General features: G+C 40.8%; 1 protein-coding gene across 9 annotated transcripts in view; it reads right to left on the bottom strand.

Annotated features, from left to right (window-relative positions):
• LOC127448832 (ceramide synthase 2-like) overlaps positions 1-17542 on the bottom strand; it is a 76097-nt gene that overhangs the window by 53137 nt on the left and 5418 nt on the right. For 6 of the 9 annotated variants that reach the window (XM_051711710.1, XM_051711702.1, XM_051711684.1 and 3 more), the window contains 5 exons: positions 11339-11632; positions 10006-10095; positions 9103-9244; positions 618-1196; positions 244-430 (listed from right to left, as the gene is read on the bottom strand). In XM_051711710.1, the coding sequence (XP_051567670.1) occupies positions 244-430; positions 618-1196; positions 9103-9244; positions 10006-10095; positions 11339-11623 (1283 nt within the window). In that variant the 5' untranslated portion in view covers positions 11624-11632. Of the gene's footprint in view, positions 1-238; positions 431-617; positions 1197-4661; positions 6231-9102; positions 9245-10005; positions 10096-11338; positions 11633-17542 lie in introns of those variants that run through there. The other 3 variants (XM_051711728.1, XM_051711675.1, XM_051711739.1) reach the window with 3 other exon arrangements.

Genomic DNA, 17542 nt, shown 5'->3' with positions numbered 1-17542 from the left:
TTTAAAGATTGTCAGCATTGGCCAATAACCATGCCCACTTGGCAGACTTACAGACGACTGAACTGCACATATTCTGTTTACAGTTGAATTCTGAGTTAATACTGTTCAAAATAAATGTTCATTTAAATTTTAGCAATGTTACACCCCCCCCCCCCATATATCCCCACATATCAGTCAACTACTAGAAAGAAATTGTTTGGGGTACAGTCCTGTATAACAGGTGACATAAAATGCATACCAAACCTTTTCTGGTACAAATACAAGGCAATCAAGGCTTTGGCTGACTCCATCATGTCATCATCCTGCTCAGCAAACACTAAATACACCCAGGAACAGCTGTGAGTGTCTTGAGACAGAGGAGTCCCATGACGTATGAGGAATGACATGAGCTCTGTTAAATACTGCTGAATGTCAATGTTACTCTGAGCTTCTGAAAAGAAGAGGAAAAGAGCAAATTACCAAGCAATATATCTCCCCCTGCTGTTGGAAATAAATGTTAAATCCAAAATTAGGGACATGGAACAATTATTTTAATATGACTTCACAGGAACTGAGCAATGCATTTCCTTTTTAAAATGATTCGGTTGGAACCTAATAAACTGCAGCATAACAGTTACCTTTCACACAAGAAAACTGAATGTTTATTTCTAGCGACTTCAGCAAAATCAGGCTCAATGCTCTCAGCATCACGTCATCTTTCTGTGTGCCACTGAGACCCACATTACAGTTTCCACCAAAAAAGCTGGCACGAATTTTCACAGGAACTTCCTTGAGCCAGCCAGCCTCCACTTCCTGTAATACCACTTTTGCCATGGACAGCATGTCGTCAGTCAATCTGCCATCTTCATTCGCTGCAGAATGCACATCACCTAAGGTCCAGTCTTCACCTGCTCTCCGCAGGAGAGTTCTCTTCAGTAGAAGTAATGCTCGTTTCTTTACTAAATAGTCCACGTCAGCTCTCATGACATGCAGGAGCGCTCGTGACTGAATGAATATAGTTCTCTGAACAAAAGAACAGACCCCACATCTGAGCCGAGCAGCACTGAGGACTTCAAGGAGGTCAAAGAACGCACATTTGGTTTTACAAAGATTTGTCACTTTGGTTTTATGAGGTTCCACTGTGTCTTGAGGGAGAATGTTGGCGTACAAGCTAGTGAGATCTGCATCCAGTGCAGCAAGAAGCTTCGTCAAAACATCTATGGGGAAAATAAACAAACAGTTTGTATTCAGAGATCACATACATTTCTACATGGCATATCACCTTGAGTGTTTCTTTGAGTAATTAAGTAAACAAAGCTTGATTTTTCTTTATTATTATTCAAGTAGACAGTCAGTAATTCAAAGGCCAAAAAAACAAATTACAATTAATATAAATAAGAGAAGAAAAATACAAATTAACTAAAACTACTGAAACTACTGGCATAATATTCACTACATCATTATTAGATATAATAAATACATCTAAGATATACAGTAATTCTCTGCTGTACTGATGCTGTTGGAGATCTTTACATAAACTTTGCTGTACGGTTTCTTTTTTTAAGGCCTAAATTTGTGTTCATGTTTAAATGCAGAGGGTTTATTAAAGTTACTTAAGTTATCCAGCCAAGAGCAGTGAGTGTGTTTCTCTTTTTCTTGTCAATATTGTTGTTTGATTAATATTAAAGGCATAAACAGCAGCAGGTCTATTAAAGGGATAATTCATTTAATCACCCTCATGCCATCCCAGATGTGTATGACTTACTTTCTTCTGCAGAACACGAATGAAGATTTTTAGAACAACATCTTAGCTCTGTAGGTCCATACAATGAAAGTGAATGGTGGCCAGGTCTTTGAAGCTCCAAAAAGCAGATAGTCAGCATAAAGGTAATCCATAAGGTTTCAGTGTTTTAATCAATGTCTTCTGAAGCGATCCAGTTGGTTTTGGGTGAGAACAGACCAAAATATAACTCCTTTTCAACTGCACATCTTGCAGTTGCAGTCTCTAGGAACGATCATGCTTTCAAGCTTGATTACACTTTCTAGTGCTTGACACATACACAGAGCGCTAGATAGCGCTATAGGAAGTGTAATCGAGCTTGAAATCATGAGTGCCATGGAGACTGTTGTCAAGAAAAGGAGTTACATTTTTGTCTGTTCTCATTTGAGTTACATTTGGTCTGACAAGGATTAACCCACTGGAGTTTGATGGATTATGTTTATGCTGACTTGATTTTTTGAGCATCAAAGGCCTGTCCACAATTCACTTGCATTGAATGGACCTACAGAGCTGAGATATTCTTCACAAAATCTTTGTTTGCGCTTTGCAGAAGAAAGAAAGTCATACACATCTTAGATAGCATGAGGGTGAGCAAATGATGAGAGCATTTTAATTTTGGGGTGAAGAAACCCTTTAAGCAACATTTACAGTAAAGGTCCTAATACACACTTATTGGTACTGTACTTAATTATCAAAGAGATGAGCAAACATCCACACCTTTGTATCACAACACATGGATTTTCACTTTGCAGAGACATCAGACAATTATAGTATGTGTAAAAAGGGGTAAACCAAAACTATTGGTCCAATGTCAATAGAATGGCTGAAGGTTTCTGTCTTTTCTGAGCGCTGAAGCAAAAACCCTTATTAATTTGCACTTTATCAATTGACTCCATTATTAATTTTACCTGACTCCAATTTTATATTAATCTGACTCCAATTTAAGTTGAACCTCTAATTTAGATTTAAGCTTTAATTGATTTCTGATCATTATTTTAATTTAATCTTTTTAAGTTGTTGATTATTCTGAATCGTCCAAACTGTCATTATCTTCTCATTCAGATCCCGATTGTCGCTCAGTGTCGTATGCCGGCCGATTAATTACATAGATCTCACAGACACAAAATCGGCAGTTTCGTTCATAGTCAACGGTTGCAGGGTTTACTATTATCATGTGGTTCGGCCACCTACTGCTTGCTCATAACCATATGATAGTTTTATTTAGTCAAGTTTCATACAACTTGCTAAGACGGTGATAAGCAGTGACTGGTAGTCTTACGTGGTTTTCTCCTATTCATAAGCTCCAGTAATGACCATTATCCTGGACATAAGTTTGCGGTAACAAAAGGCGTCCTTCGAATCTACCGGTGATAAATGATTTCGGAGTAATACAGAATAAATCAAAAAGTAACAATTTATTTGCCAGGTAGGATTTAAAACGTATGTTACAAAAATCAATCAAAGCCAATTTCACACATGATCAGAATAAACAAACATTCCTAAAAATAAAAGACAAGTCAAAGAAACATACCTGGCAATAGAAAATGACACACAGCAATTGTACGGGATATCTGACTACAGACTCCCTGATTCCTTTGTCATCTCTCCTTAAGTACCAAATGATTCTATTGTTATTTCAGATGTGTGTGTTTCATGTTATTCAGGATTTAGTTTACAATTTAGGAGGTTGTAAGTAGACCTTTGAAACTTGTGATTGAGTAGGTAGTTTGATGTTTACAAAGAATACACCTAATCTGCATAAAGCCTCTGGTCTCTGTGAGAGATCTGGGAGGGGGGCATGCCCATGATAGAATACAGTATTTTACTAAGTTCTTAAATCTTACTTGTGATTTGACTTTGCTTAAAGGGAATGAGACCGTTTTACCAGTTGCACTGAGACCTCTTGAATGATACCAAACATGTATGATCAGAAAACCTTTTACATTACAGAACAGGATAAGTCATAACTTAGTTTTTGGTGACCCGAAAGTGACCTGAGGTGAGAGAGGGGGCAGATGTGAGTGAGATTTGCGTTTTATGGTCCTTAATCAGTAGGGTGTGTTGTGTCAGGTGGAGATGCTCTTCTGTGTGAGTGTTTTATGACGTTGGCTCTCACAGAGCCTTTTGGGTGTAGACATCCTGGTGCCAGCCTTACATATGGGAGCGGCAATGGGCCATCAAGAACCATCCCAGACAATTGGGCACCACAATTTTTGTCAAATCTAATTAACATTAGGAGCGTAACTTCATTTACATTATTGGCGGCAAACTTTTTTTTACCAACTATATCAAGGTATGAGTTTAGAATGGTCATTTCTCAGTCTGACTCTGCTGAATCCAAGGTGCTTCATGTATTTGGTCACTGCTACACTGCAATAAAGACTTAATCATCTACAACTGAAGACCAAGACGTCCATCCATCCTTTGTGTGTTTTATTTTTTCTCTGTACTACCGATTCTGTAGAAAGATGTATTTTTATGTATCAACTTTGTACCAAAAGTCTTTGTATCAACTTTGTGCCTGTTTTCCGTTGCCGTGTTGTGCGTGAAACACCATGTACTGTACACAAGCTTTTTATATTCACTACACCTCTCACACTGCATGTTTCTTAACTCCCGAATCAAGTTGTTGTCTGTGGTGATGGGGTGTGGTCATGTGTCTGTTTGCGGGAGAGAGGGAGAGGTGTGGCTCGTCAAGCTGGTTGACATGATTTTTAACAGCTGTTTCTCATTACAGTGATAGCGGAGAGAGCCCTTAAAACAGCTGAACATGCTAGAGAATAGAGAGAGAATGAGTGTGCAGTGTTGCCATCTGTTTAAGTGTTGAATCTATTGAACTGAGTGAAAAAATAGAAAAGAGTGCATATGCTGCACACGAAGGTAAAGAAGATAAAAGCCTTACCTGAAGCATGTCACTGCTCCCCGTCTCCTCATTTCCACTCACGATCCCTGACGTGTTGTCACACTGGTTCCGAAACCCGGGAAGAAATTCGAGGAGATACGTCGTCATGGAGTCCTCACCACTGGGCGAGGTGATCAAGACCCTCTGCAGCATCCAGCAGAACCAGCATCAGGCCTCATCGACCTGCGGCTGGAGCAGGAGCCGCATTTTCAACTCCTGCTCCAAGCCCATGCGGAGGACCGACAGGCTTTCTGGAGCCTGATCAGAACGAGGTGTGGGAATGGCCATCATTCTGCCATTCTGCAGCAGGTTGGCTGGACCCCCGAACAAAGCCAACAGCAATTCTGCACCCTGAAGCTGGGCAAATACGGCCACCTTTTCGCCTTTCGCCCAGGAAATCATGGACAAGGTGGTACTGGAGCAGTTCATCGCCCAGCTGCCCTGTGGGATGGCCGAGCGGGTCCAGTGCCACCACCTGGCGTCGCTGGAGGAAGCGATCCAGCTGGACGAGGACAACATGACGGCGTTTCCGGGAAGCAGTGATCCAGAGTCTCTCTCTCTGTCGTCTTCTCTCTCTCTCTTCCCTACCCCCAAACCCTGCTTCCGCCCCTCCTCTTTCCATCCTGTTCCTGCCCCAGGAGGCTGGGTGGTCCTGTGCCCTGGATTCCTCCCCACTTAGGGGGGTCTAATCCTCACTGATCAAGGTACTACATTTGTCACGAATACTACGCAAACTATACGAATTATTAGGAATTTGATTCGCACAAGTGTTTACCACCCACAAACAGATGGGTTGGTGGAACGATTTAAAAAAACGTTTAAAAAATATGATTCGTAAGTATGTGCACGAGGATGCTAGAAATTGGGATAAATGGCTCACACCCCTGTTATTTGCAGTTAGAGAGGTCCCACAAGCCTCCACAGGGTTTTCCTCATTCGAGCTGCTGTATGGGCGTCGGCCGTGTGGCGTGCTCAACGTCATATGGGAAGCTTGGGAGGAGGGGCCTTCAAACAGCAAAAATGAATTTGATTTTAGAGTAAAACTCCACACTTTGGGTCAACTAACAGAGGGGAATTTGCTCCAAGCTCAGGAACGTCAAAGCCAACAGTTATGATGGGGCACTCGACTACGAGAATTCTCACCGGGAGATAAACGCTTGTATTACTGCCCACCTTAAGCTCTAAATTACTCGCCAAGTGGCAAGGGCCCTTTGAGGTCACACGTCAAGTCGGAGATCTCGATTATGAGGTTAAGCGAACGGATGGGGCGGAGCACATCAAGTTTACCACCTCAATCTCCTAAAATCATGGAGGGAGGCGGTCCCTGTGGCCTTAGCAACAGTAGGCCCCGAGGGGGCGGAGCTCGGGTCAGAGGTGACTCTTAAACCAAATTCACTCACCCCAGTCCTGTGTGGAGACCATCTCTCACCGTCGCAGCTCACAGACGTGGCCAAGTTGCAAGCGGAATTCACGGACATGTTCTCGCCTCTCCCCGGTTGCACAAACCTCATAGAGTATCACATCAAAACCACCCCGGGGGTGGTGGTGTGTAGCCGCCCCATCGCCTTCCTGAACACAAAAAAAGGTCGTTAAGGAAGAATTAGAGGCAATGCTTGATAAGGCATAATAGAAGTGTCGCACAGCATTTGGGCCAGCCCAGTGGTTCTGGTTCCTAAGAGCGACTGGATGGTCCGGTTCTGTGTAGACTATTGAAAAGTGAACACGGTGTCCAAATTTTATGCAAATCTAATGCCCCGTATTAACGAATTGCTCAATCGGTTGGGTGCAACTCAATTTTATTCAACACTGTATTTAACAGTGTTATTGGCAGATCCCCTTAACTCCAGTATCCAGAGAAAAAACTGCTTTTTCCTCACCGTTTGGCTTACAACATGTAACAATTAAGGAAAGGAGGAAGCTGGGGCTGGCTTGAGAAAACACTTTTCAGTGGCACACAATAAGACACCATTTTTCAGCAGTACACAAAAGGTTTGCTTTTCAGCATCCACCACACTGACACACAGACAGCTTCATGCATCTCTCTCTCGTCTGCCGTGGTCTCCTCTCCTTAAATACTCCCGCCGCCCCACACTGGAATGCGAGACCGGTGTGGCACACATGTGGACCTCATTCACCACTTATCTTTCCGGCCTCGCTCTGCCCAGACGCCGCTCGGCCCCGCACGCACCAATTTGTGACTCTTCCTTTTGGTATGTTCGGGGCCCCGCCACGTTCCAGCGTCTCATGGATAAAGTTCTCAGGCCACATACGGCATATGCCGCAGTCTATTTGGATGATATCATTATATAGTAATGACTGGCGGTGGCACATGCAAATTCTGAGAGCTGTCCTGAGGTCGCTGCGATGGGCGGGGCTCACAGCCAACCCGAAGAAGTGTGCAATTGGGCAGGTGGAAGTTCGGTATCTGGGGTTCCACTTGGGTCATGGGCAGGTGCGTCCCCAAGTTAACAAAACCGCAGTGATCACGGCCTGCCCAAGGCCAAAAAGGAGGTGAGACAGTTTCTGGGGCTGGCTGGCTACTAAGAATGGTTTGTGCCTAGTTACTCAACAGGTTTTTCTAAAAATAAAATCTGCACTTTGTGAGGGATCACTCTTACATTCTCCAAATTTCTCTCTCCCCTTTAATTTGCAGACGGATGCATCTGACAGAGGGCTGGGGGCAGTGCTCTCGCAAGAGGTGGAGGGGGAGGAGCGACCGGTGCTGTATATTAGTTGTAAACTCTCACAGAGGAAAACTAAGTACAGCACCGTGGAGGAGGAGTGTCTAGCGGTCAAGTGGGCCGTCCTCACTCTCTTCTACTACCTGCTGAGGCGGGCTTTCATCCTCTGTTCAGATCACGCCCCACTCCAGTGGCTCCACCGCATGAAGGATACCAATACACGGATCACCCGTTGGTACCTCGCACTTCAGATTTCATTCAAATTTGAGGTGATCCACAGACCAGGGGCGCAGATGGCTGTGGCTGACTTTCTCTCCAGGAATGAGGGGGGAGTTGGCAGGCCGGATGTTGCCCTGGCCTGAGTTGGGCAGTGGGGGTATGTGGTGATGGGCATGTGGATGTGTGTCTGTTTGCGGGAGAGAGGGAGTGGTGTGGCTCGTCAAGCTGGTTGACATGATTTCTAACAGCTGTTTCTCATTACAGTGATAGTGGAGAGAGCCCTTAAAACAGCTGAACATGCCAGAGAAGAGAGAGAACGAGTGTGCAGCATTGCAATCTGTTTACATTGAGTGTTTGTGAAGAAGTTTGTTTATTTTGAGAGTGTGGATTATTGAACTGAGTAAAAACATTGAAAAGAGTGCATACACTGCACATGAAGGCAAAGAAAATAAAAGCCTTACCTGAAGCATGTCACTGCTCCCCGTCTCCTCATTTACACACACGAACCCTGACGTGGTGTCACATTGTCTTACAACATTCTGCTAGCGTTCAGTGAAGCTGAAATTGTAAAGGAACCGCGCATCTTTTGCGACATGGGCAAATGGTTTATGATTGGCTATGGATATGAGACCACTGATCCGAGTCATATGAATCAGAGCATCACTAGTAGCCAATAAAAATGACCTCTTTTCAATAAATATATTCTTAATATTCAATATATTCCCAAAATAATAAAAAATATTTCAGACATGCATCTGGCCATCTAAAATAAATTGATAACCTAAATCTTTCTCTCCTGCATGCATGCTCACACTGCGTGGGTGCGTTTGGACTAAACGTCATCTTTTGCGGGCCGAATACTTTTTACTTTTTAAACCTTGGTGAACCCACAGAAAGCGCTTGCACAGATTATATTCTTCTGGAGCTAATAAAGCCATGAATCAAATTTATACTGATTTAATAACCAATATTGGGGTAAAACAGAAGGGAGCACACACACATTGGCTCTTGATTCTTTAGCTGTAATAAGCCATTTGAAACTGAAAATTATCACAGAGTAAGGTATATATTTAAATAAAAAATATTTAAATAAATATACTGTATGGATCATTTGTGGATTTATTTTTAGTTACATATTTTCTTCTTGGTCAAAACTCTGAAGCATCAAATCTCTATTAATGCATCTTATCTAACTATAATTCAGTAAAAAAAAAAAAAAAAAACATTTCTCCATGTATCATTCTGAATTAACCATGCATGTCTATGCAGAAATTATATCTAGTTGTAAAAAAAGGTTTTCATCATGTCACAGAAAGCTACATCCACAACATGCAATTAGACAAAGAAATGTGTGATGCAGTGGTTTCCTTTAAGATCAAAACAAATGCTTTTGTTCTTCTAAAAAGAAAGAAGCCTCTTTATTTTCAGGCAACAGGAAGTGGTGTAATTCTGAAAATATACTGTGATAAACCCTTTGGTCTTTGGTTTAATGAAATTAAAAGCAACTGAAAAGGAATTATACTGTGTTACTATGTGAGTACCGTTTTTATTCTGGCAATCTGCTCTCAGCACTCCTTTAATCACAGCAGTTAGTGACCACAGACAGAAATCCAGTTCACTGCTGGGAGTTGATTTCTGAAACACTTCAGTGCATGTGTGTATCCAAAGAGAGCAGCTACTTCCCTGCAACAAACAATTAGGCAACAGAACTTAGTAAACTCAGAATGATTGAAAGAGTTAAAGCATAAAAAGACAAACAGAAAATATTCACAGCATTTCAAAACTTTACAGTACACAGAAGATTACCAGATGTTCTGTACGTTAATGTAAATGAAATGGGGATCAACACATGATCAATATCAGTCAATCAAGACTATTTCATAAAATTGTCTTTGTGCTTTAGTGTACAGAAGTGTTTGGAAATCCAAAAATGTGTAGTATGAAAAGGAATAGTTCACCCAAAAAACAATTTTTGTCATTATTTACCCAGCTTTATGTTGTTTCAAATTGTATTGATATTTTTTTTCTGTGGAATACAGTAAGAGATTTATTGAAGAATCTCTTCATTCAGTGACAGTTCATACTGACCAGGGGCTGTCAAACACCAAAAAAGGTCAAAAGCACAATAAAAGTTTCTTAGAAGTATTTCACACAGCTTGTGCAGTATTCCAAGTCTTCTGAAGTTAGTTTTGTGAGACCAAAATAATGTTTCCCTTCACTGAAGCTCTAAAATGTCATTGTCCACAAATGTCATTGGTTCTTGAATGTAACAAAATCGCATTTTTTTTTGTGCTCCACAAAAAAAGATATAAACATTGTACCCATGAGCAAACACCAGTTTGCTCCAGGGGGACTGTTTATGTAATAAGTTAAAGTTATACTCATAATCATAGAAAAATCTGTCAGCTGTAGAATTAAATAAATTATTTTTGTGAAATACTTACATTGATGCAAATATCATTGATGACATATGCTGACATACACTTTGCAGATAAATGAGACACCAGTTGGTCTTGGCAGCTGAGGAGGGAGACCTGCACAAACACAACAGAGGGGTAAAAACACTTACTAAACTGGTCTAGGATCAGTCATACGTTTCCGTTTTAGTCTTAAGGCTTAAAGGAATACTTCACCCAAAAATTAAAATGCTCTCATCATTTACTCACCCTCATGCCATCCCAAATGTGTATGACATTCTTTCTTCTGCTGAACACAAAGATTTTTATTTCAGTTCTGTAGGTCCACACAATGCAAGTGAATAGTGACCAAAAATTTGAAGCTCCAAAAAAACACAAAGGCAGTAAAAAAGCAATCCTTTTGACTCTAGTGGTTTAACCCATGTCTTCCAAAGTGATCCAGTTGATTTTGGATGAGAACAGATCAAATTTTACTCCTTTTTGCACAGTTGCACAGGGTAGGAGTTACATTTTGGTCCGTTCTTACCCAAAACCGATTAATGTAGATCACTCCCAAAGATATGGATTAAACCACTGGAATCGCATTAATTATGCTGCGTTTATGTGCTTTTTGGCGCTTCAAAGTTTTGTTCACCATTCATTTGCATTTTACTGAGATACTCTTCTAAACATATTTGTGTTCTGCAGAGGAAAGAAAGTCATACACATCTGGGATGGCATGAGGGTGAGTAAATAATGAGAGAATTTCCTCTTTTTGGGGTGAACAATTCTAAATTAATGTAAATTACATATTAAATTATATGGGTTAATCTCACAAAAATATGTCCAGGTCACAATTCACTCCAAAAACAAATGGAAATTTGAAAAAATTAGATTCTGTATGAAAAAAAAAGCAGTCTATTTTAGGACAATTACATTTCTGACATTACATAAATGACAATTATGCACATTTCCCCATAATTATCATTACCCCTGTAGAGCTTAAAGATGTTTTTTTTTTTTTTTACATACCAATATATATATATATATACATACATATATATATATATATATATATATATATATATATATATATATATATATATATATATAAATACTGTAATAAAAAGCTTTTTCTAATTTAAATCAGCAAAAATTAAAGGCAGTGCAACAAATACTACCATGATGCATGGATACTTTATAATTAAAATAATATACAGTATAATTATAACAGTTGTAATAATTACTACACATTACAGTAATGGGGAATGATATTTAACTTTTGGACTTTTGGTTTTATTGTGAAGTACGGCACGCACATATTCTTGACAGGTTTTGTGAGATTCACCCATGACAACATCAGTTAAGCAGGGTAACATACCAGTTTTGCCATCAGATTCATTTTTCCAAACAGGCTCCTCATGACATCTTCACAGAATATTCTGACATCTTGTGACAGACTCTGACATGACAGTCTGGTAATGATTTTCTCAGTAAGAGTAAGACACAAGCAAATAACAGCAGTGTCTGTGACAATGACACTGGCTGTTTGAGGGCTAAGACATGATGAAATTCTGCTGGCGAGGTCTTTACTGCACAGGTTAGGGGCAGATCCTGCATGTAACAGTCTGAAAATGGTTTGGAAATCCAAATCTGAAGCATCCATGATGAGAAACTGTGAAAATCAAGGTTTGCATCCACAAGAAAGATAATCAGTCACTCATGTGAAGTGTTAGTTTGAAACTTTTGTTTAAGGAAAGTGCAGGTATGGGATTGTTCAATGGATGTATGCGCTTTTAGCCGTTTCCAGACTTTCTTCAACCACTCGCCATCTTTCCAAAACCCTGCTCTCCAAGAACACGTTAGCCAACCCAAACGCCCAAATGACTGACAGGCAAAGAGGGTCATCATTTAATGGTGGAGTCATAAATGTGACACTCACATGAGATGTGGACTAATCATAACCTTATAAAAGATGTTTTATTCTACATAGGGCAGGGGCGCCCTCATGGGGGCTGCCATTTTAGAATCACATGACCAGTTGAATACTACTCGCTTAATCTCAGCAATCTTTGGGCAAAAATTTGTTCGCTGTCCTTTTCTGCATATCGCTGCCCCCTTCGGCATATCGCGGCACCGTTTTGTGGCCCGTTCTGAAATGATAAATGTAAATAAAAGCTTATTTTGGCGCATCCAGAGTGTTGTCTCTTTTCCTCATCAGTGCTGAATAAAATGTCGGGGCTGTCCAACTGTTTGAGAGATTTGACTTCATCGATAGCACTTTAAACTAGACATTTTCAGAATTAAAATTAGCCTTAAGTTTTGAGGTCTGCGCCACGATATCAAGGTAAGCCTTGTGATCATCAAGGGAAGCCGCCACGATAGCAAGTGATCAGTTCTGCACTATCCCATCTCTGATATCGAGGGTAGCCCAGTTGAAGTGGGCACTCCAGAAAAGAGCAGAGTGCATCACTTACACGTGGTTCTGTGATGTCTCGCGCCACACTCACGTGAAAACCAGGCTTCAACTGCACTGCGCAAATGCGTTTAAAGCATGAGTGCCTGACGCCAGCTTCGGCGGCCTGATAGAGCAAAATTTACTCGCATGTGCATTTGCTTCACTTGAATCGATCTTAGGATTTAAGAATTGATATCGAGATTGTTCATAAGGATCGCGATGCATCGGGAAAACAATATTTTTATCCGCCCCAATTTTTAATTACATCCATTCACATTTAAATGAACAAGCATCCAATCAAACCCGAAACAAGCACGGTGATGACTTGATGAAAATACATTCATCAGACATGTTCATTAAGCTTGAAAAGAAGACTCTCTCCACTGGATTTTATCTTAACTTCCGAAACTTGAATTCAACTGAGACCTTTAGATAGCTTCATACAGCGCATGCAGTTGAGGAGACTGTGAGTCTATAGCCTACTTCAGCCTCAATTTCATTTCAATCAAAAATCAAATATACCGCTACTGTAAATTAGGTCTATGGCTCATACAGGCTTTTAGGTCATCAGACTGTAGAGTATTGGAGTGCATCTCGCAAATTAGATGAATATAGCAGTTAGTACATATTTTTTCTTCCTGATTCATAATGAATGACTGTGGCTAGATATAGATGATTTATGTTGTTATTTATGCACATATTAACACATTTCACACAATAAAATATTTGAAGGGTTCAAGACTTTCAGTGATTTCTTATATTGTGCCTCCCTCTAGTGGACAAAATTGATACTACATCCTGCATCTGTTCTTTACTGTTAAATTAACTAATCATTTTGATGTGTTGCTGACAACAGAAATATATGGAATTTGGCACATCGCATCAGACTGTCCTGGTGTGTTTGATTAAAATAACCAAAGTGAACAGAATAGATCCTTTGGATGCCATGTACACATTTGTTTTGGTGTCAAATTTCAACTGCCTTGATCACAGTTGAAAAACAAGATTTTAAGTTACAGCACCCCCTAACATCATAAATTTAATAAATGTTGTATATGACCTCAGAATGTTCTGTTGTCCATGTGTTTTAAGTTTTGTTATGTTTGAATATTGCGCTCACAAGATACAGGCCAATTACTCATTATTGGCCACACCCAAAACAGTTTTCACTAATATCTTCCGAACGACTTCATAAATCGAAATACTTTTGGTAACTTTTTGTCAGGAGTGTCTGTAGATGATGTATACAACATTTCGTGTGAATCAAGGAAACTAGGATGAGTTCGAAAAAGTAGGTATTTAAAAAAAAAAAAAAAGATTAAGTGATAGAAAATTTTCTTGCGGAAATGGAAATACATGTGACCATATGTTTTGGGGGCACTGAAGGATTTGGAGAAACTAAAATACTAAAAAACTAAAAGCTGATTCTGACAAAATGTTATATACAGCTTCCTGTAGGGACCCTTCTTTTGTATAATACGTTTCAGGACCATCAGCTCAAGTTATTAGGTGCTGAAATTTGATTGGCTGCTGGTGGCCATTTTTGTTGATTTGTCAAATCAATATGTTAAAGATATGTTAGCACTTGAACCAAAGAAGGTGCATATTTAATTTAAGTCGACCAAATGACTGCAGAGTTATGACAGTTTTTTAGTTGTAGCACTCCCTATGGGCAGAATTGAGCCAAATTTGCATGCATCATCAACATGGCCTAGAGACTATATGTATCAGGTATTATTAAGTTTGGACCTTGCATTTAGTAGATAGTAATCGATTAATCAAATTGCGTTCTACCGAAGGAATTGCATCACCAATATCTTCGGGATGATTTGACGTATTGAAATTCTTTTGATAATTTTTGTCAGGAGGGTCTGTAGATGATGTATACACATTTTCATGTGACAAATGGCCTAGGAGTTTGAAAAAGTAGGTTCTTAAAATAAAAATAAATAAATTAAAAAAATGGCGGAACATTTTCATAGACTGAAATGAAATCGGAGATATACGTTTTGTAGGGCTTGATGCATGGATTAACAGAATTTTGATTCTAGCCCATACGGTTGAGGAGATATGAGCAACAACGTAAAAGTGCTTATTATAGCTCCACCTAGGGTAGGATGGGTGCGAGTATGAGTGCCTGAGTAGTGGTACAGGTTTGGGACCATCCTGCCAAGTTTGGAGTCTCTGTGATTTACAGTCTCTGACACCCCTACATTTAAGAAAATCAGAACAAACACAATAGGGTTCTGGCACCTGCGGTGCTTGGACCTCTAATAATAAAAATAATAATATTAATTTATTAATATCATTTGTTTACAAATGATAATGTTTAATTTGACAGGGTGCCAAATAACTGTATAACTGTGTGAATGAAGAGTGAACTGATATCTAGTGAACAAAAAAAGAGATCTGAATCCTTTAAAGTCCAGATACAAGTTGAAAACATTTTGCAAAGAAAACTGGCTTCTTTTCTACTGAAGATTCTCACTTGAATTACTGTTAATTTTGCTGCTACATTATTTAGTGGACTAGTTAACAATTATCACCATTATCACTTTTATGGACTCTGAAGCGCTCACAGTGGAGTTTAATTTTCTTCAAAGTGAATAGGGCATAGGGATGATCACTTCTTAATGGAACCCGAAGGAGAGAGTTGGGTGCGAGGAAACTCGCAGGAGTTTATTTATTTTTAATACAGCCTTTTTTCTGAGGTTTCTTAGGATGAACAGCATGAGCGTTCTTTATTATTCATGTTAAATGTATTGTGATTCAAAAATGTACATATTGTGATACACTTGTTTCTCGTTTATCTGCACTGACTTGCACAATGACTCGAGCCTCATCGTAAGCAAATACTGTAATGTTTATGGGCTGGTTATGTAGTAATGTGGCCAGTATAATCATCATTTGATCCTCAAGTGGTCGGACTGGGATAGATTGCTTCCCCGGCTGGACACCAGCTCTCTCTGGCATGAGAAGCAGCAGGTGTGTATGTGGCTTTGCCAAGGCTTTTCAAAAAAGGCAGAGCCGTTCAAAAAGTCTCGCCCCAACTTCATGTTTCAGTAGGAAATACATCAACAGACCAAAGAAAACGTCTCGGTTACATGGAGCGTAACCCTGGTTCCCTGAAGCCCTTATACAATCACAGCAATTTATTGGATGATGGCACTTAAGCAACGCCCCAGGGGAGCTATGTCACGGGCTCCATAAAGGCACTCGCTTTTGCGCCATTGAGTCAGATTTTCAGAAGGAAGGCATGAGCCTATGCAGCTGGTAGAGAGTATGGCCAGCTATGCAGCATCTCGTTCCCACTCAGGGAACCAGGGATACCTTCCACGTAACCGAGACGTTCCCTTTCATAGGAACTCGAGCTGCGTATTCTCTATGGGAATGATATACATTCATGCCATGCGAACAGTAGCTGCCAACTGTCTAAGCCCGTGTTGCAAGCATATAGCGGTGCACAAGCGAGCTAAAGCATCCGAATAAAAAGGAATTATGAGTTTACTCCTGTTCCAACAGAGAAAACCTGGGAAGCAGGATTCAAACCCTCGTACAGATGATAAAATCTAACAAATGCATGCGGAGAAGACCACCCTGCTGCCACACAAATGTCCTCAAAGGACGCACCTCTGGCCAAAGCCCATGAGGATGCCATGCTCCTCATAGACTGGGCTCGAATACCCGAAGGCGAAGGTAAACCATGCGCTGTGTAAGCACTTGAAATTGCACCAATAAGCCAATGCTTGGACACCAAAACACCCGTTGCAGCCACCAAAGCACACAAACAAATGTTCTGACTTACACCACTGGCTAGTATGGTCAACATAAACTTGCAGCGCCCAAACTGGGCAAAGCATAAGCAACCTTTCATGCTCCTCCGACTCAAATGGGGAAGGAAAGAAAGTCTGAAAATTAATAGTCTGCGAGCAAAATTATGTTGAAATAACCTTAAGCAAATAGCCCAAACGAGGTCTTAACCCCTTAAACACCCTGGCGCAAAATCCATACATAAGGGATTGATCGACAGTGCATGCAAATCACCAACTCTTCTAAATGATGCCAATGCCATTAGCAGGGCTGTTTTAAGAGTCAAAAACGTATCAGTGACTGGTGCCAAGTGCTTGAACGGAGCACCCAAGAGCACCTCTAAAACAACAGATATATCCCATAAAGGAACGTGGATGGGAAGAAAAGGTCTAAGCCTGCAAACCCCACGCATAAAACAAAAGACAAGATAATGTCTACTGACAGAGACTCCATTAATAAGCGCATGCTCAGCTATAGTGGCAACACAGACTTTAAGCATTGCCAATGCATCGATGCCCAGCGGTACCGGGGGCGAGAGAGAAAACCAGAGGGGACAGTGCGACGTCTCGCTCAAAGCCAAGGTCCACTTCCGCTCTGCCAAACCTTCTTCAGATTTGTTCCATAATCTGAGGATGTAATGCCCAATCTCCGGGCACCAAGCCCTGTCTGGACAGGTCCTGTGCCCACAGAAGAATGCGACATGCCAGCCTCAGCATGGCATGAGAGTGCACTCCTCCCTGGCGACTGATGTAGGACACCACCGTCCTGTTGTCAGACCGGATGAGGACAAGGCTGTCCTGAATCTCCGGGAGGAAAAATTAACACCAGCAGCACCGTGAACATCTCCAGGCAGTTTATGTGGCAATATTGCCACTGGCCCTTCCAAACTCCATAGGCTAAACAAGCCGTGAATACAGCGCCCCAACTCGTGGAGGCGGCGTCTGTCATTATCACTTTGTGGTGACAAATCTGTCCCAACGGAACGCCTGACTCTTTTTTTTTAATAAGCATCCTTCAAATCTATTGTCACAAACCAGTCCCCCGGCTGCATTTGTGACATTATTTATTTCTGGCCAGCATTCTGCGTCAGCATTCTGAATTTACATTTCATTAGAGTGAAATTCAAACATCTCAAATCCAGAATGGGATGTAAGCCACCTGAATTGAATGACATAGCCATGCTTTATTGTATAAAGTACCCAGATCGCAATGCCCTTCAGCTGCTGCCAAGCCGACAGACAGGCAGAAAGATTAATTAATGCATGGCTCTTGCCTGCAATGCGACCTGTAACCACTAGATGGTGTGCTTGGTTTACT

The sequence above is a fragment of the Myxocyprinus asiaticus genome, chromosome 1 (assembly GCF_019703515.2).
Source record: "Myxocyprinus asiaticus isolate MX2 ecotype Aquarium Trade chromosome 1, UBuf_Myxa_2, whole genome shotgun sequence".
Lineage (NCBI taxonomy): Eukaryota > Metazoa > Chordata > Actinopteri > Cypriniformes > Catostomidae > Myxocyprinus > Myxocyprinus asiaticus.
This window is presented reverse-complemented; position numbering and strand designations above follow the sequence as displayed.